The sequence below is a fragment of the Dreissena polymorpha genome, chromosome 1, assembly GCF_020536995.1.
Source record: "Dreissena polymorpha isolate Duluth1 chromosome 1, UMN_Dpol_1.0, whole genome shotgun sequence".
Classification (NCBI taxonomy): domain Eukaryota; kingdom Metazoa; phylum Mollusca; class Bivalvia; order Myida; family Dreissenidae; genus Dreissena; species Dreissena polymorpha.
In genome coordinates this window covers 80,442,891-80,460,927 of record NC_068355.1, presented here as the reverse complement: position 1 = coordinate 80,460,927, position 18,037 = coordinate 80,442,891, and the positions used below count along the sequence as shown (strand labels likewise).

Below are 18,037 nucleotides of genomic sequence, written 5' to 3'. Positions count from 1 at the left end.
TTAAAATGATATCCCACCGAATCCAACAAATTTTCTTTTTATTAAATGCTTTTCACCGTTTATATATAGAGGATATTTGTTGGATTCGGTGGATTATCGATTTTAATTCACGAGTGATCATAGAAAATACTATTTTCACGAGTGTCGCAGCCACGAGTGAAAATATATATTTTATATGATTACGAGTGAATTAAAATCGATAATCCACCGAACCAAACAAATTTTCTTTTTATTTTATGCTTTATTTCACAGTTTCTATACATTGTTAAAGAGTTTAACTAAAGAATACCGTTGGGAAAATGACGTCATTTCGTCAAAAAAAATGACGTCATTTAACATAAACAGTGAAAATTATCGATAATTTTCACTGATAATTTTCATTGTTTGAAACAGTGAAATTATCAGTTTTAATTCACTGATATTTCTCTATAAACCTTCGGAAAACATAAAATAAACATTGTTATCGATAATTTTCACTTATAATTTTCACTGTTTGAAACAGTGAAATTATTAGTTTTAATTCACTGATATTTCATAATAAACCACCGGAAAGCATAAAATAAACAAGTGATTCCGTTTAACTGATTTAGGATGGAAGTCAGACGTAAGTAGTAAGACCATTAAAATCAACTTAATTCGCTCATACATTTGTGCGAACAAGTATATCAATACATTAATTCATGGAAATCGTATAAGAAACCTCATGGCTTTGTTTTATTGAAACCAATTTACATGTGGCTTCTTGAAAACCGGAAATACGACGAGACAATTCTACTTGTATACATTGCTTATAGAAACTTAAGTCATTCCGACCGAGCTTATGTTTGCATAATTTTCAACGAATACATAAGTCATAAATAACGAATACATAAATTCCATTTAATGCAAACAATCATATCAATGGTGAGTGATGTAACATGAACGAGATTTGTTAATTAATGCGTTTTGTATTGATAAAAGTGTGATTTTGACTTTGATTAGACGAACTTAAACACAAAAAAAACATTGATTTTATATGTGAATTAATTTCTTTCAATTGAAAGAAAACTGTGTGAATTCACATCTCTCAGCAATCTGTTATTCGGAAAGGACGATTAACAATAGACAATAACAGTACAGAATAAACGATATGCAAAAATGTCATTTGAGACATGTGACAACCAAGCAAATACAAATTCATATTTAAAAGAATTCTTAACCAGAGGGGGTTATCACGTGACGATCAAGATGGCGACATCCTTGCCAAAACAGGTATTTGACACCGTTTAATACTCTCGATTTCTTGATTTTTGAATGTCGCTCATTTTCCAGGCATATCAGTAAGATATTGATAAGCGTATATTTCGTATTGATATTCACTTTATATCTCGACTTTACTGGCTACGAATGTTCTTATCGGGATCTGTAATTTTGTGATTCCGCTTGGGAATTTCGTAGCGAGTAAATTTGAGATACAGAGCAAATAATAATACACAAATAAAAGCTAATCACTTTTTGCTGATATGGCTGGAAAGTGAGCGGCATTAAAAAAAATGAAGGGTTTAAATCGGCGAATAATACCTGTCTCGGCATGGAATTACTTTAGATCATAACATAACATGATTGCCCCCTCTGTTAACGTCGTGAAAATATATAAAATGTAAGATATGACAGTCGGGCAATAACGGGAAAATATCGCATAACAAAACTGCTATTATGATGGAAGTAAATTGTAAATGTGCATACACATGTTAAAAAAATACTCACTATTTGCGATTGGTTTTACCAATGTATCAAATAAGCCAAACCAAAAATATAAGAGCGGTTGTTCGTTTTCGCTCATGAAAGTGCTGCTTCCCTGTTCACGCTGGTAATGCGGATACTTCGATAACCGATGGCACTTCCATAACAGAGAAAAACGAAACGCACGCGCGAGAGGTAAGTTCCTAAGTTTTTTTAGTTATATCCTTTTAGGCAAAACACATGGTCGAGTTGATAAATGGTGTATATTTTTCTTAGGAAGATAACAATTCACTGAAGAATGGTAGATTTTTTCTCCCAAAAATAGAAAATTCGGTCGGAAGACAGCGTGAACTTGATGAACAGTAAACATTTTAACAAAATAAAACTACGTAGAAATATTGCAAGAAATTGTTTCATATTCCAGCATGTAGAGTAATCATTGTGCTTCAAATACTGAAATTTTGCCAGTATTCAATGAAATATAAACGAAGATACAGCATATTTTAATAGGTGGTATTCGTGAAATTACAGACACTTTAATTCCTGATAAAAGATATTTCGGATAACAGAGACTTTCAACAAATTGGGCACTCTGATAACCGACTTTTATCTTCTACCTTAAATGCATTTATGTATAATATTGCTATTCTTACCAAACATTTTGAAGTACGAATCAATGTGCATAGTCAAGCGTTACAAATAGGGAATCTTTGCATAACTTAATTACAAACACACTTGAACTATTACCAATGGCATTGTTCGTTTTCAAAAATTACATTACTATTAAAATACAATTAATATTATAATTGAAGTTTTTTTTTAAATATTAAAATGCTTATTTCTTAAAAACATATTTCAAGTGACGATCGAAAAGAATTTGTTTTTATAATGAACTTGTTTTTTTCAGTGGTAACTTGAGACTCAGAGAGATGGAAATACCACGGACCATGTGGATCAAAACGATCGTATAGCAGAGCAGAGCTCTAAATAACGGCAGGTAAGGGTTCTTCAAGGGGAAAATACACCTTTGTTCTTCATAAAATCTTATGTCGTTGGTTCTCATTAGAAGCGCATCATGAACACGATATTAATGCATAGCCACACAATTAATAAGATAATGGAAAAAAACCTTTTTATTGAGCTCTACTTATAGGGAGCACTTACTTTTATGCATTGACAACGTTAGCTCGAAGTGCAGTTGACCTGACTCTAAATCACTTTGTTTGGTTGAGTTAAAAGAACTTCGGACCTGCATCGCTGCCGCTATTAACCCATTTATGCCTAGCATCTAGAAAAAGGCATTGACAAACAGCGTAGACCCAGATGAGACGCCGCATGTCTGCGCTGTTTGCTTAAATGAATTTCTGTAAGAAATATTCTAAATATAAAAATGAATATACTAGACATCCCTAATTTTGGAAATAAATTGATCCAATTTTGAACGATGGGAAAGTCCACTAGGAATAAATGGGTTAATTTCTAAGTAGGAGTTTTAGCAGTGTGGTGTTTCATGACATGCTATCGAATATATAAGTAAATCGGCTTAGTTCCGTCATTAGGCCATACTTATACATGCTGAAGATCAACCGTCCTCTACAAAGAATGTCAGTCAAAATTGTTTACGTTTCAGCTCGTGTACCATGCGAAGATCCGGCGGTTGGGTGACTCGAAAACTGGAAAATATATGGTCATGTAGACTGTACTCATCAGTCATTTTAAATTTACGTTAAAGCATAAATGTGTATGTATTGCTTGCTTAGTATAACAGTTTTCCACAGCGAATTCTGCATATCTTATTCACTAAAAAGAGTGTTTTATATCTGGTAAAAAGGGTCGAGTAATCGGGATTAGAACTGCCATTGTCATTGAGATGATCGGTTAAAGAAGTGTCCACGAACATTTGGCATTCGACTCTTTAAACATTGGAATTTTCTCAAATACGTTAGTAAACTAAAATATAACATGTTGTAACGTTTATGAATATATTGATCTTTATTTCGAATAAAAAGCACGTTATTGATTTATTTCAAAGTATTTTTATTTTGTTGAAATGTATACTGATCATCAAATTCATGCTAATTATCGATGGAATTTGATCGTTTGTTTTACACAATCAACCGTTTTCCCGCGAATATCGTTCTACGCAATACGAAGTGCTATACCATTATTCGACCAAACAATGTTAAGTGAATCAAATGAACAGAACATAAATGCAAAAAAGCTGACGAACACTTCTCTCGCGCGTGGCTTTTGTTGGTCTCTGTTATCGAAGTGAAATCCATTATCAAAGTATATACGCATACCCGGCGTGCTTTTCAGATGTATAACAGGTACATGTATGTCATTGATTCAAAACACAAATGATGTACAAGTTAAAATACATGCACGCGTACTAAGAATCATGTCCATGTTCATACCTCTGTAATGGTGCCAGGCGTAATGACGAACTTGATAATTATAAAAGCCGGGATACAGACGAGGGAGCTGGAGGTGACCAGCCAGCCAACGGTCTCAGACCAGGCCGGGAACCGATAGTGTTCGATTTGCAGACCCGAGTAGGCCACGATGGAAAGAACAAACAGTATCTGGAAGACACAGCGTTGACGTGGTAACACCATGGTGTCAATGAATGCAACGAACTCATTTTATAATAAGGGAATTTTATCTATGTTAACAACACGGGGATCCTGTAAAGATTACAGGGTGGGCAGCTGTGCTTACAAATTAAGGTCATTAATTATGTAATCGCTTTCGGTTCCATATCGTAAAATGGTTACTTTTAATAACAATATTATGTACTTGCTAACGTTAGTGATGTTTCACTTGCGTATAGTGGTTCATTAACGATGGTTATTCATTGATTATGTAATCATCTTTAATCTAGATCAAGAACAATCGAGATGTCATACACCGTAGCCAAAGGCTCACGTACAGATCAAATGGAATAAGCATATCAAATTATTCATAAATGTGGCCATAGACATGCATGCGTTGTCATGTACAACTCGCACACAAAACAAGGGCATATGCCATAATATGTAACTCACGGACAAGAATATCGGGCATATGATAGACCAGCAAATCTTCCAGTAGACGCCAGGCTGGAATCCCAGCATCTTCTCGATGTCGTTAGAGAAATGCTGGACACCTATAACAGAATTTGCACTTAAATGCGCGCCACATGAAATGAAACACTATTGATCCTACTTGGAAATAGCACTATTCGAACGTTCATGTTTTGACGTCAACTAGTGTTGCCGCCATTGCAACATCTCAATATGTTAGAATTATTTAGTTTGAAATTGTTAAAATGTAAAAGTGTTCTTCAGGTTAATTATGAATGTTTGTGTTATATCGTTTTTTTACGTAGTGACAATACTCTTAACTCGCTTAGAGTAGCACATCACGAAATTCTTACAGTGTTAAAAAGAATAAATGCGGTGATAATGAGAGGGAGGTAACTAGTATGGAAAATAGCACTATTTTACACGGTGTTACCTACCGTAAATCCAGCTTACGGATATTGCTTCCACCAAGCAGACGCCGAATAACGCCACGGGAGCGGCGTGTGTGTCCATCAGCGTTATAACGTACTGTCCGCCCTGTTACAAACAAACGATTTGAATTAAAACCATATCTATTACATACGCGATTGTAGCGACAGCGCGCCAAACACCACGGCTAATAAAAGCTACCTATGGGTATACCTGCTAGATATCATCGGGTCCTTAAATCTGAAGTAAGTTTGCCGAGTTATCTTGCCGAGTTATCTCTTTATATTATTCTAGCAAATAAACAACATATGCAGATATCCTTCGTGAAGGATATTTTACCAGCCAAAAATAAAAATAATAATAGAACATCATTAAAATTGGACCAATAATAAAAAGTTGGTGATTATGAATCACAGTGTTTCTCAACACGCAATAGCGTGTGATTCTTCCAGACTAAACAATATAGTACACTGTGTGGTAGCAAGCATACGGTCGCACCAAGAGGTTTTGGATACAAAACTACCTTTTGCATGTGTGTTGTCAAACGCTCTTTAAGGGAAAATGTTGAAAGGTTCCCTGCTCGCACACGCAAATGAAATTAAGATAACGGACGTTCATTTTTCTTCTCACGTATAATGCATACGTATGTGTGCTCGTATCATATACAAACCGTAGGTCTTGATAACGTAAAATAATGAAGGAAGTCTATATAAAAAAAACACTGCATTGAATTGCGAAATCCTTTTATATTTATTAATTGTTATAGATACCAATTAGATCAATTAAGGAGATTAAAAACAACTACCTTACTATAATTATTCATACTCATTGATACCAATTAAATAAATTAAAGTGAATATGAGCAATTATAGAGTCCGAACAGGCTTATCATGGGCGATATTTTCCGCCTAAATTGGATTTTTGGTAAGAAGAGACTTTCTTTAAACCAAATATACAATACAAGCGGAAAGTGTCGTCCCTAATTAGCCTGTGTGGACTGCACAGGCTAAGCTGAGACGACACTTAACGCACATGCATTAAACCCCCTTCTCACAGAGCATGGCCCATGTATGTATGAAACTATGATATGATATAAACATTAGAACAATATGGTTGACATATGGTCCTTTCAAACGGAGGCTTATTCTTTGTTTAGTTATCAATAAATACAATAATTCATGTTTCCACGCAAGGAATTTAGATATCAGAGTTTTATAGTTACATGTAAATCTTTTACGCTGTAACCAGCAAGAGGCCTTAAAATCCATTATATTGAACCCTTAGGATAGTTTTATATTAAACTTATAAATGAACAAAAAAGTAAATAATAGTGTTGTTGATTAAACACACTGAGCAATTGCGTAGATTGTTCATATACAATAATTGGGAGATACGATTTGAAACGCGTATAGATGTTAAAAAATTACAGTGCGAATAAAACTGGAAGTAACAAGTGCCCTTACGATGCTAATGACGCAAGGATAATACTTGTTGAAGATTTCGTACAGGTGAACCATTACACCCACTCAACTGCCGTATCTTGATGCATGAGAACATATTCAATTAGAAAACCTCCGAATTTTTCGACAAGTCAAATGATCCCGACATAGATCCAGCATTATTTAATCTCTTTTGCATCTTTTAAAAAGTATGTTTGCTTACGAACACGAATTATTACTTGTATTAATTAAACATTGATTAACATTAATCTTTGGGAGGCCATGTATTGTGAATACGAACATGATATTGATTTGTTAAATAAAAAGATGAGGCAGAGTACATATATTCAAAGATACGGCATTGATAGAATTCCAACATATGTCAAGAAGATAACATAAACGAATGAAATAAATCTACCAATCACGTGACCCATGCATTCATAATAATGGGAAAGGAACTGCACTTACGTATGTTGTGGAAGGGAGACCACCCAGGAAGCAAATGACCACAACCACCAAAACCACGAGTTTTCGATGCCGCGTGAGTGTGGGGCTTAGGTCACAGAGTGCTGTTATCACTGACTCGAGGCCCCCGAACTATGGATGGAAACAAAGAATGAGAGACGTAAACATACTTATTCCACAAATAAGCAAATGTTGGACAACTTCATAAATATTTAGGTAAACACCCCATCTTTCCATTTTAAATCTTAAACAAAATCATATTTAAATGACAGTAAGCACCCTACACAAACCAACTTTGGTAAAACAATGATGGTCAGCGATATGTATGTCGTTTTTTAAATTGTAGATCCGGATCACAACTAGAGTGCGAAGTAAGTACATGGTACCATTCAGATTCGGGGTACAGAATGTAGTACATGGTACCATTCAGATTCGGGGTACAGAATGTAGTACATGATACCATTCGGACTCAGTGTACAGCATGTAGTACATGGAACACTCCAGTTTCAGGATACAGCATGAAGTACGTACACTCATTCGGATTCAGGGTTACACGCAGTGCATGATACCATTCGGATTCAGGGTACAACATTGTTTCATTCGGATTCTGTGTACAGCATGTAGGTCGTGATATCATTCAGATTCAGAGTACAGAATGTAGGCCATGATATCATTCAGATTCAGGGTACAGAATGTAGGTCATGATATCATTCAGATTCAGGGTACAGAATGTAGGCCATGATATCATTCAGATTCATGGTACAGAATGTAGGCCATGATATCATTCAGATTCATGGTACAGAATGTAGGCCATGATATCATTCAGATTCAGGGTACAGAATGTAGTACTTGGTACAATTCAGATTCAGGGTACAGAATGTAGTACTTGGTACAATTCAGATTCATGGTACAGAATGTAGGCCATGATATCATTCAGATTCATGGTACAGAATGTAGGCCATGATATCATTCAGATTCATGGTACAGAATGTAGGCCATGATATCATTCAGATTCAGGGTACAGAATGTAGTACTTGGTACAATTCAGATTCATGGTACAGAATGTAGGCCATGATATCATTCAGATTCATGGTACAGAATGTAGGCCATGATATCATTCAGATTCAAGGTACAGAATGTAGTACTTGGTATAATTCAGATTCATGGTACAGAATGTAGGCCATGATATCATTCAAATTAATGGTGCAGAATGTAGGCCATGATATCATTCAGATTCAGGGTACAGAATGTAGTACTTGGTACAATTCAGATTCATGGTACAGAATGTAGGCCATGATATCATTCAGATTCATGGTACAGAATGTAGGCCATGATATCATTCAGATTCAGGGTACAGAATGTAGTACTTGGTACAATTCAGATTCGGGGTACAGAATGTAGGTCATGGTACCATTTAGATTAAAGGTACATAATGTAGTACATGGTTCCATTTGGATTCAAGGTACAGCATTTAGTACATTGTACCATACATATTCAGTGTACAGCATGTAGTACATGGTACCATTCAGATTCAGGATACAGCATAAAGGTCATGGTACCATACAGATTCAGTGTACAGAATGTAGTACATGGTACGAAAACTTTAAAGAGGCAATATACGTTAAGGAAATGACGCATTCACATACGCGAATCAACTACACTTTAGTTATGCTCTATACGTGTTAATTGGTAGTAGTTGGAAACTTTTAATGAGGACTTTTTATTTTCATTCTAGCGGAGAATGCCAGTAAATGATAAAATCATAATCATTTGTGTCGCGTTCTGAAAAAAAAAACTGGGAAAAATGCATGTGCGTAAAGTGTCGTCCTAGATTAGCCTGTGCAGTCCGCACAGGCTAATCAGGGGCGCCACATTCCGCTTTTATGGTATTTTTCATTTAAAGGAAGTCCCTTCTTACCAAAAATCTTGTTTAGGCGAAAAGTGTCGTCCCTGATTAGCCTATGCGGTCTACGCACATGCATTAAGTCCAGTTTTCTCAGAACGCGACACATTTCATTTCAGGTCGAGTTGAATGTGATAAGTTTTAATCATTTCTCTCTTGCAGGGTGCCAACATTTTGGGGACTATATTTTTTTTTAACAATCAGTAAATAACCATGGTGTCGGAGTTAATTCGATTTATTCAACAAAAAGAAAAGATCACAAACTTTAATGCAAATTAAACAAATAAAATTGAACACCGACGACAAAGATACTAAAGCACCATTTTCCCACTTTAGCGGTGAACGACATGTTTGTGATCATATGACGTCATATTCGTGGGGGTCAACATACACGAGCTTCCGTGATGCCAAATGAATTTTCGCACATTTAGTAAAATAATTGTACTCAAGAATGGAATAACAAGAATATGATTTGATTTCAGTGTCAGATCGTATTCTTATTTGTCTTATAAAATAATGATTTCACGAGTGGCCAATCTGTTTTATGTAGCCAACATGAATTGATTACATGCTGATCATACACAAACATAAGCAACCGTCTTGTGTATTCAAGGTATTCATACCGTGCTGTCAATTCCAAGAGTGATAAGAAGTACGAAGAAAATGATCGCCCAGAACACGGAACCGGAAATGGTGGCGATCGCTTCCGGGTACACGTAGAACACCAGTCCCGGTCCTGAAATAATCACACAGTGAGTCGCGTTTTGAGAAAACTGGGCATAATGCATGTGCGTAAAGTGTCGTCCCAGATTAGCCTGTGCAGTCCGCACAGGCTAATCAGGGACGACACTTTCCGCCTGAATTGGATTTTTGCTAAGAAGAGACTTCATTTAAACGAAAAACGTTCCTGTGCAAACGGTAAATTTGGAAAAATCATATATTCATACATGCACTTTATCAAAAACATCACAATAACAATTCTGACTAAGAAATGTTGAATAAATATTGACCGTGCTCTGTGAAAAGGGGGTTTAATGCATGTGCGTAAAGTGTCGTCAAATATTAGCCTTTGTTTTCCGCATAGGCTTATCAGGGACGACACTTTCCGCATAAACTAGACTTTTGCTAAAAAGAGACTTTCTTGACTCGAAAAATAAAACAGCCGAAAGTGTCGTCCCTGCACATGCTCATCTGGGACGGTATTTAAGGCACTTGCATTAATTTCACAGAGCATGGTTCACATAAACGGACATGTTAACAAATACGTGGCTACTATGCTTTTAAACAAACAAAATCATTTTCAAACTTATCCCAGTTATCATAACTTCACACTGAATAAATTTTCTTATTAAAACTCGGGAATAAAGATCGCTTCTTTATATTATATGTTCACATACGTTTTCTTCAACAACTAAGTGAACTTAAGTTTGACTCCATGTGGCTCAGTTTCTAACTCAACTGAGATATCATTGGGAAAAACGTTCTGAACAAGATTCATTATGATTGGATTATAGACGTGGCATTTAGACAGCAGTAATTTTATTTCACATAGATTATTAGTTTTATACCACATGGAACATTTTCGGAATAGGGACAAATGTTCTGACCGTGTTTCATTAAGTTTTGGAAATGAATGCGACCACAATAATGTCCACATGTATTTTCTTTAATTTGACGTAGAGACAAAGTTTAAAGGGGCCTTTTCACAGATTTTGGCATTTTTTAATTCATTCATTAAATGCTTTATATTGATAAATGTAAACATTGGATCGTAAAGGCTTCAGTAAAAAATCAAGAATAAAATTTAAAAAAGGAAAAGAACATTGCCCGGAGCAGGTTTCGAACCAGTGACCCCTGGAGTCCTGCCAGAGTCCTAAAGTAAAAACGCTTTAGCCTACTGAGCTATTCCGCCGAGTACACATACTTGACGTATTTTATACCTTATAAAAGCAATCTTCGTAGTTTCACAAAATTTGACGACAAAAACAGAACTCTCCAAATTATTCAATCGTTTCGCGTTGCAACGCTTTATAATTTTTAAGTTTTAAAATCGTCAAAAGATGCATATAATGGCTATATTAGACCATGGTAAATGTTCAGTATTACTGTTTCCTCACAAATATCATAACTAAAACGAAAATTTGCGAATCTGAAACAACTTTTTTCAATTTTGTCAATTTACCAAAGCGTGAAAAGATCCCTTTAAAACCCCACATGATTCATTTCGACCTCGCGCGAGATTTAACCCATGTATGCCTAGCGTCTAGAAAAAAGGGCTTTGCAAACAGCGTAGACAGGGCGTAGGGTCGGCGCTGTTTGCTTAAAGGAATTTCTGTAAGAAATATTATAAATATAGAAATAAATATACTAGACATCCCTAATTTTGGAAATAAATTGATGCAATTTAGAAGGATGGGAGAGTCCACTAGCCATAAATGGGTTTATTTAGTAAAATGTTCATACCAGCGTGAAGATTTGGCATCAAATGTACCCTGTTAAGAGTTTAAAAGAAACATATTGACAACACGTACACTGGACAAAACGTGACCTATAAAGCTTGCAATGAGCACGTTTAAGCAGACATACACATTCAAAAGCCTACGTGGAGAAAGTGTGTTGATTTTTAGTCTTTTTGCACCGCAAATAAACTTTTGTCATACCGCATTTCAAAATTAAAGGGGGAATCGGTTGTCCTTTTCCAAGCCTTCCCTGATTTTGGGCAGACGAAATAGATATTTAACACAGTATTTCGTAATTCTTACAATTTTTTCATTTAGAAACTTTTTTTCTAACATTTTTTTCCAAGAACATTGCTTTCACCATTTTTAGTGTATTTTTCTAAGACCGTTTTACGTGAAAAAAACGTTCTTAAAAACTAAAACAAATTTCGGGAGACAATAATATTACTGCTTCATGCGAGGTAGGGGACTGTAATTGCTTGGCAATAGTCTTGTTCTTCAAAATAAACATCTTTTTGATAGCCTTTTACATTTACATTCAGACAACTAATCTTTTAACATATACTTCAGCAGAAACGCCCCCGTATCTTGCACATAGACTTTCAATGCCATCGGCGCTCTCGTTGTTTCTTGGGTTCCGTGGTTGGATTCCATGGTAGGTACTTTTTTTATCTTATCACTTTTCTCGTTATTTTATTTATTTAAGTAATTGTCAATATCATTGTTTTGTTAATAAAGTCATTTATTTATATTTTCAAAAAACTCTGTCAACAAACGTCTTTCAAGAGAACGCACAAACGTCTTAATTTCTATTTAATTAAAATATGGATCAGTTTTTCGGTTGTAACTTTTATTAACGTACACCCGAATTTGTTTTGTAGGCATGTCATTCATCCGATACGCTTCATTTTTCCCATTTTCTTATTGACTCAATTATTAAACCATGTTACTGTTCCAACAATTACAGTGAATCCTCTTGTACTTCTTCTATTCCAGATGACAGACTTTACCAGTTATCATAAAAGAAAGTTAATCAGAAGCACGTGTGTACGCCTGGCAAACGGTTGGTATGGATCCACATACTTATATCAAACTTTTCTCTGTAAGATTCATGCCAATTCCTTATGGATTAAAAAAAATGCGTCCACATTACAGCAAATAAAACAAACAGCAAACAAAAACAACGATATCACATTTTTGTCCATATCATTTAAAGGTGCTATGATGTTTTTGTAGATAAACGGGCGCCGTTCATAAAAATTGTCAATGGGTCTATTTTACTATGGTAATTGAATGGGTGTCTTAGATTAATGACTATTCGTCGATCGTACCCCGGGCTGTCATTGCGTTAACTCTTTGCATTTTACTATAATGCCGCGTCAAACAGTACTCTTTTACATTGTTTAAATACCTTTTATACTTTAGACCCATTAATCTAAGTATTGTTAGTTATGAGGATTGCGTTAAGAGGATGCTTGTACAAGTTTACAGTCGATACACGTGCACACTGATATTTAATGTACGTGACAATTTCACTTAACGAAGGATTATGAACATTATTCTTCATATGGTCATTAATGCCTTTTCATATTTTATGTTATATGTTCACATATTTTGAATGCTTTGAAATTTTTCATTAGAATTTTTCATTTGATAATGGTTAACATCGGATCTTAAAAGCTTCAGTTTAAAACAGGAAAAAAATAAAGAGAGTAACAAGGTGTTTGTGAAACACAATGCCCCCTTCTGCGCTTTGAAGCCGCACAGAAGCTATTTAAAAAAAAGAAGACACTTGACCCTGAAGGATGACCTTGACCTTGACCTTTCACCACTCAAAATGTGCAGCTTCACGAGATACACATGCATGCAAAATATCAAGTTGCTATCTTCAATATTGCAAAAGTCATAACCAACCTTAAAGTTTTGGGACAGACACACACATACAATGACAGACAGACAGGCCAAAAACAATATACCCCCGATCATTCGATCCGGGAGCATACCAAGTTATCCACACCTGGTCTCGAACCACTGATAATGTGAGTAAAAGTCTAACACTTAAACCATTCGGTCATTCGTGCGGACACATATATTTTTACTTTATAAACGCAGTCTAGGTAGTGTCACAAAATATTACTGTAACAACAAAAGTCTCCAAATTATTAAATCGTTCCGTGTCCGTAGCACTAAAAGTTTTTTTACTCGTCAACAGATGCATATAATCGATATTTAAGAGCATGGTAAATGTTAAGTATTATTGTTTCCTCACAAAAAACAAAACTACACCGAACAATTGCAAATCTGAAACATTTTTTTCCTATTTAGTTTCTTTACCAAATTGTGATCAGGTCCCTTTAAGCTGGCACATTTAAAGTAAAAGCATGTCTCCACAATTATCCGTGTCAGTGCCAGAACACTGAGAACCTTGTTATGTACCCAAATCATAAACTATTAATAACAAAGGTATTTATCCTCAACACGTGGTAAATGTACACCTGCTTTAGACGCCGACGGATCTAAATTCAATTACGGCTATTAAATTGCATACTAAATCTTAATGTAAACGATGTTTCCTGTATTTTTTCTATTTACGCTGACTTAAATCTTTACAACTTAGAATAATAAATTATTGAACATGTCATAATCTTGCAAAAATATGTGCACGCAAAAATTAAAATTGGTAAGGCACAAACATAAACAAGACATTCATATTGTATTCCAAGTGCATATCGCATAACTATGGAAGCGTATATGGTACATCCTGATGCTGTGATGATGTCAACATTCTATGACGGAATGATATGAAAAAGGTGTAAAAAATAATTCATCGTGTCGACTAAAACTATGATGGCAAGTCATTTTCACAAGAGCATGACGCAAAAAATTATGTTGATTTATCGACTTAGATCATGTCGACCAACTATTTTTTCGGGAAAAGCCGGAAACATTTACGTCGAGACTTTAACCGAATTTCGTTATGGCAAGTAAAATTAAGAGGGAAAAACCTACAAAACTATGACGACATACCACGTTATTTCACAGTAAGTCGATATAAACTAATCCGACATGACCATATGATTGGGGTGCACCATATTCTATGACGGCATGATATGAAAAAGTTGTCATGGCGTAAAAAATTACTCATCGTGTCGACTAAAACTACGATGGCAAGTCATTTTCACAAGAGCATGACGCCAAAAATTATGTTGATTTGTCGACTTAGATCATGTCGACCAAATATTTTTTCGGAAAAAGCCGTAAACATTTACGTCGAGACTTTAACTTAATGTCGTTATGGCGAGTAAAATTAAGTGGGTAAAAAGCTACAAAACTATGTCGACATACCACGTTATTTCGCAGTTAGTCGATATAAACTAATCCGGCATGACCATATTATTGAGGTGCACCATATACGCTTCCGTACATAACGCATTTTTCCTTTCAATGTTACCGGTAAATTGTTAACTTATTATTTGCTGAAATGAAATGGTACACATTGTGAAAGATGTTAAGGCACTTCTTGTGTTTTGTTGTACATTAAATATTTGCTCGATTGAAAGACCTGCCAAATATATTTTAATTACATTCGCTATCTGAGCAACGATCGATTGTTAAAAGTGTCATGGTCAATTACATGTAATATGACAAATTACATGTGCGTACGGAAACGTTTTAAACTTAATTTGTTTTTAAGATAAATGATATTAAACATGTTTTATGACCCTGAGCTTTTTAAGGGTCCATGTTTTATGTTAAACAATTCATCTTAAGAAATTGTATAAAAGGAAAGATCTGATATAATTGAGCAATCCATCAAATTCCCAATAGAAACGTAGAAAATGTAATCGATTGATTAAGACATTTAAAAACTTTGTGAGTTTCTAGGCAAGGCAGATTTAAAGCGAGATTATACGATTTTTATACGCGTTAAATTGTGCTATATTGATAAAAATATGTTACAATAACACAAAATAGGCAAGAAAAATTATATATCGAAGACGAATTACATAAAATGCAGCAAAGACATATTAGCGCCCCGAGCCGATTGTGACGAAGATATTTCGTACATATTTTCCTACAATAACCGAAGCATTCGTCTTTTTATTAGGATCGGAGTTAATGTTAGTGTGTCGTATGAATAGATATCGCTGCAGGAAATTAAAATGATCCGTAAAACAAAAGTGTGTCTTTGTGTCGTATGAACGAGTCTGCACTAAAACTAAATTTAGATTCACATCGTACATGCATGATATACATGCTAGCCAATTCGACTGTAAAGACAGTTTCGAGTTCAGAATTAAATATCTGGCTTATTTCACATTTCGACACATGTTTTTCTTAACTTTTATTTAAATTTAAATATATGTATAATACGTTTTTTACACGTTTAATATATATGATAAATTCATAAATATTGATAAAATCGTATAATCTCGCTACGTGAATGCTACAACTGTAATTTACAACATTAAAGTACAACGCGTAGGTTATAACTTACTGTAAAGTGCGAAAATGGGGTAGCTCATGTTAATAACACTGCCAATGTTAGAACAGATTATTGTTGGATAAGTAAAAAGGATTAAAGGTAATTGTAAGGAATTTCTCATCTGAGCCGCGCTCTGTGAAAAGGGGATTAAATGCATGTGCGTAGTGTCGTCCCAGATTAGCCTATGCAGTCATCACAGGTTAATCAGGGACGACACTTTCCGCCTAAACTGTATTTTGTTAAAGAGAGACTTTCTTGAAACGAAAAATATATAACAAGCGGAAACTGGCGTCTCTGATTAGAAAGTGCGGACTACTACAAAATACCGACCTTCCAGAGCGAGTTCGTCTATGGAGATATTGAGTACATGACTCATGTAGCCGAGAACGGCGAAGACGACGAAGCCGGCAAGCAGGCTCGTGAAGCAGTTGATGCCAGCCGTGATCATGGCGTCTCTGTGGTGAAAAAAGCATGAGCATTTAATCGAAACGTGTTATTTTTGCTGATGACACCAAATATAAGTGGTTCACACATACTAAGACCGCTGTGCACTCTGTATAGCATGTGAACGTTCTAGTAACACATTAACCCATTTATGCCTAGCGTCTAGAAAAAAGGCCTTGGCAAACAGCGTAGACCCAGATGAAACGACGCATGATGCGGCGTCTCATCAGGATCTGCGCTGTTTGCTTAAAGGAAGTTCTGTAAGAAATATTCTAACTAAAGAAATAACTATACTAGGCATCCCTAATTTTGGAAATAAATCGATCCAATTTTGAAGGATGGGAGAGTCCATTAGGCATAAATGGGTTAACCCTTTCCCACTCAGAAGAAAAGTGAAAATGGCTAAGTGCAAACAGCATAAAGCCAGAACAGCCTGCAAGTAACTCGCAGTCTGTTCAGGTTTTATGCTGTTTGCTACTCATCGGTATCTATAGGTTGGAAATGAAGCCTCTAAAACTTGAATCTAGTAAGAAAAGTTTTGAATTAAATGTAACTTTCTAAGGGACTACAAATGCTTCAAAATATGTATCTCAGTGGTAAAGGGTTGAAGTGTGTGATTGAAACAAGCATACTCACAGGTAGCAGTTGTTGTTGAACTTATTGTAGCTGGACAGAGCAAGGAGGGTGCCGAACCCGGGTCCGAGACTGAAGAACACCTGGGCGGCAGCGTCTATCCATACCTGTAGGGACAGCCGCATACGCATAACGCATAGTGGCATACAAAGTCGTGAACAACCAAATATTATAAGAACCATCAGTATCCCATTTGAAACGTTTTTAACCTTTTTATGCCTAGTGGACTCTCCCATCCTTCTAAATTGAATCAATTAGTTTCCAAAATTAGGGATGTCTTGTATATTTATTTATATATTATCATATTTCTTACAGAAATTCCTTTCAAGAAACAGCGCAGACCCTGATGAGACGCCGCATCATGCGGCGTCTCATCTGGGTCTACGCTGTTTGCAAAGGCCTTTTTTCTAGACGCTAGGCATAAATGGGTTAAGGTACAGTTTTTCTCGCATAGCATGATAAAAACGGCATCATAAATAAAACAAATATGAATATCCCGTAAACATGCAATACAAAACCAACATAAATGTGATTTGAATAATTTCATATTCCCATTTTTCATACGGACAAACAATTAATGCACGCAAAACCGCATATTGTTTGCTCCGTTAATACCCGAGATAAACGTAATCATTATCCAAAATATATGGCTCGAATAACGTGTATTCAAGTCAGTTATACAAGACATTTACCAACAAACATGTCATGAAAAAACTTTTACATTCCAAGGGAAACCCATCAATATTCCACGAATGCCCAGAATGTAATATCACAAATATCCCATAGGAATGCAACTGTTACGCCGTAGACTTACTTCGGTTGTGACGTCACATCTCGCTATCGTCTTGTTCATTTGATGTATAATTGATACGGGTATTGGTGTATATGCTCATTACATGTTTCATGCATTTCTTAGAAATTGTATACATTTGTTTTGACCCTGTCATCAATATTTTACAAAATATAACTAAAACCTCATAAAATTTTCATGA

The 18,037-nt window shown here is 35.4% G+C and overlaps 1 protein-coding gene across 2 annotated transcripts in view; it reads right to left on the bottom strand.

Moving 5' to 3' along the window:
• Window positions 1–18,037, bottom strand: part of LOC127837399 (sodium-dependent serotonin transporter-like) — a 71,499-nt gene that overhangs the window by 3,883 nt on the left and 49,579 nt on the right. The window contains exons 7-14 of one of the 2 annotated variants that reach the window (XR_008029264.1): window positions 17,049–17,152; window positions 16,299–16,423; window positions 9,647–9,759; window positions 7,124–7,252; window positions 5,225–5,324; window positions 4,770–4,870; window positions 4,140–4,307; window positions 3,289–3,395 (exon numbers count right to left, since the gene is read on the bottom strand). Coding sequence is in view for 1 of the 2 variants with exons in the window: in XM_052364410.1 (XP_052220370.1) it covers window positions 4,140–4,307; window positions 4,770–4,870; window positions 5,225–5,324; window positions 7,124–7,252; window positions 9,647–9,759; window positions 16,299–16,423; window positions 17,049–17,152 (840 nt within the window). In the remaining variant the exon portion in view is untranslated. The remainder of the gene's footprint in view (window positions 1–3,288; window positions 3,396–4,139; window positions 4,308–4,769; window positions 4,871–5,224; window positions 5,325–7,123; window positions 7,253–9,646; window positions 9,760–16,298; window positions 16,424–17,048; window positions 17,153–18,037) is intronic. The other variant, XM_052364410.1, reaches the window with a different exon arrangement.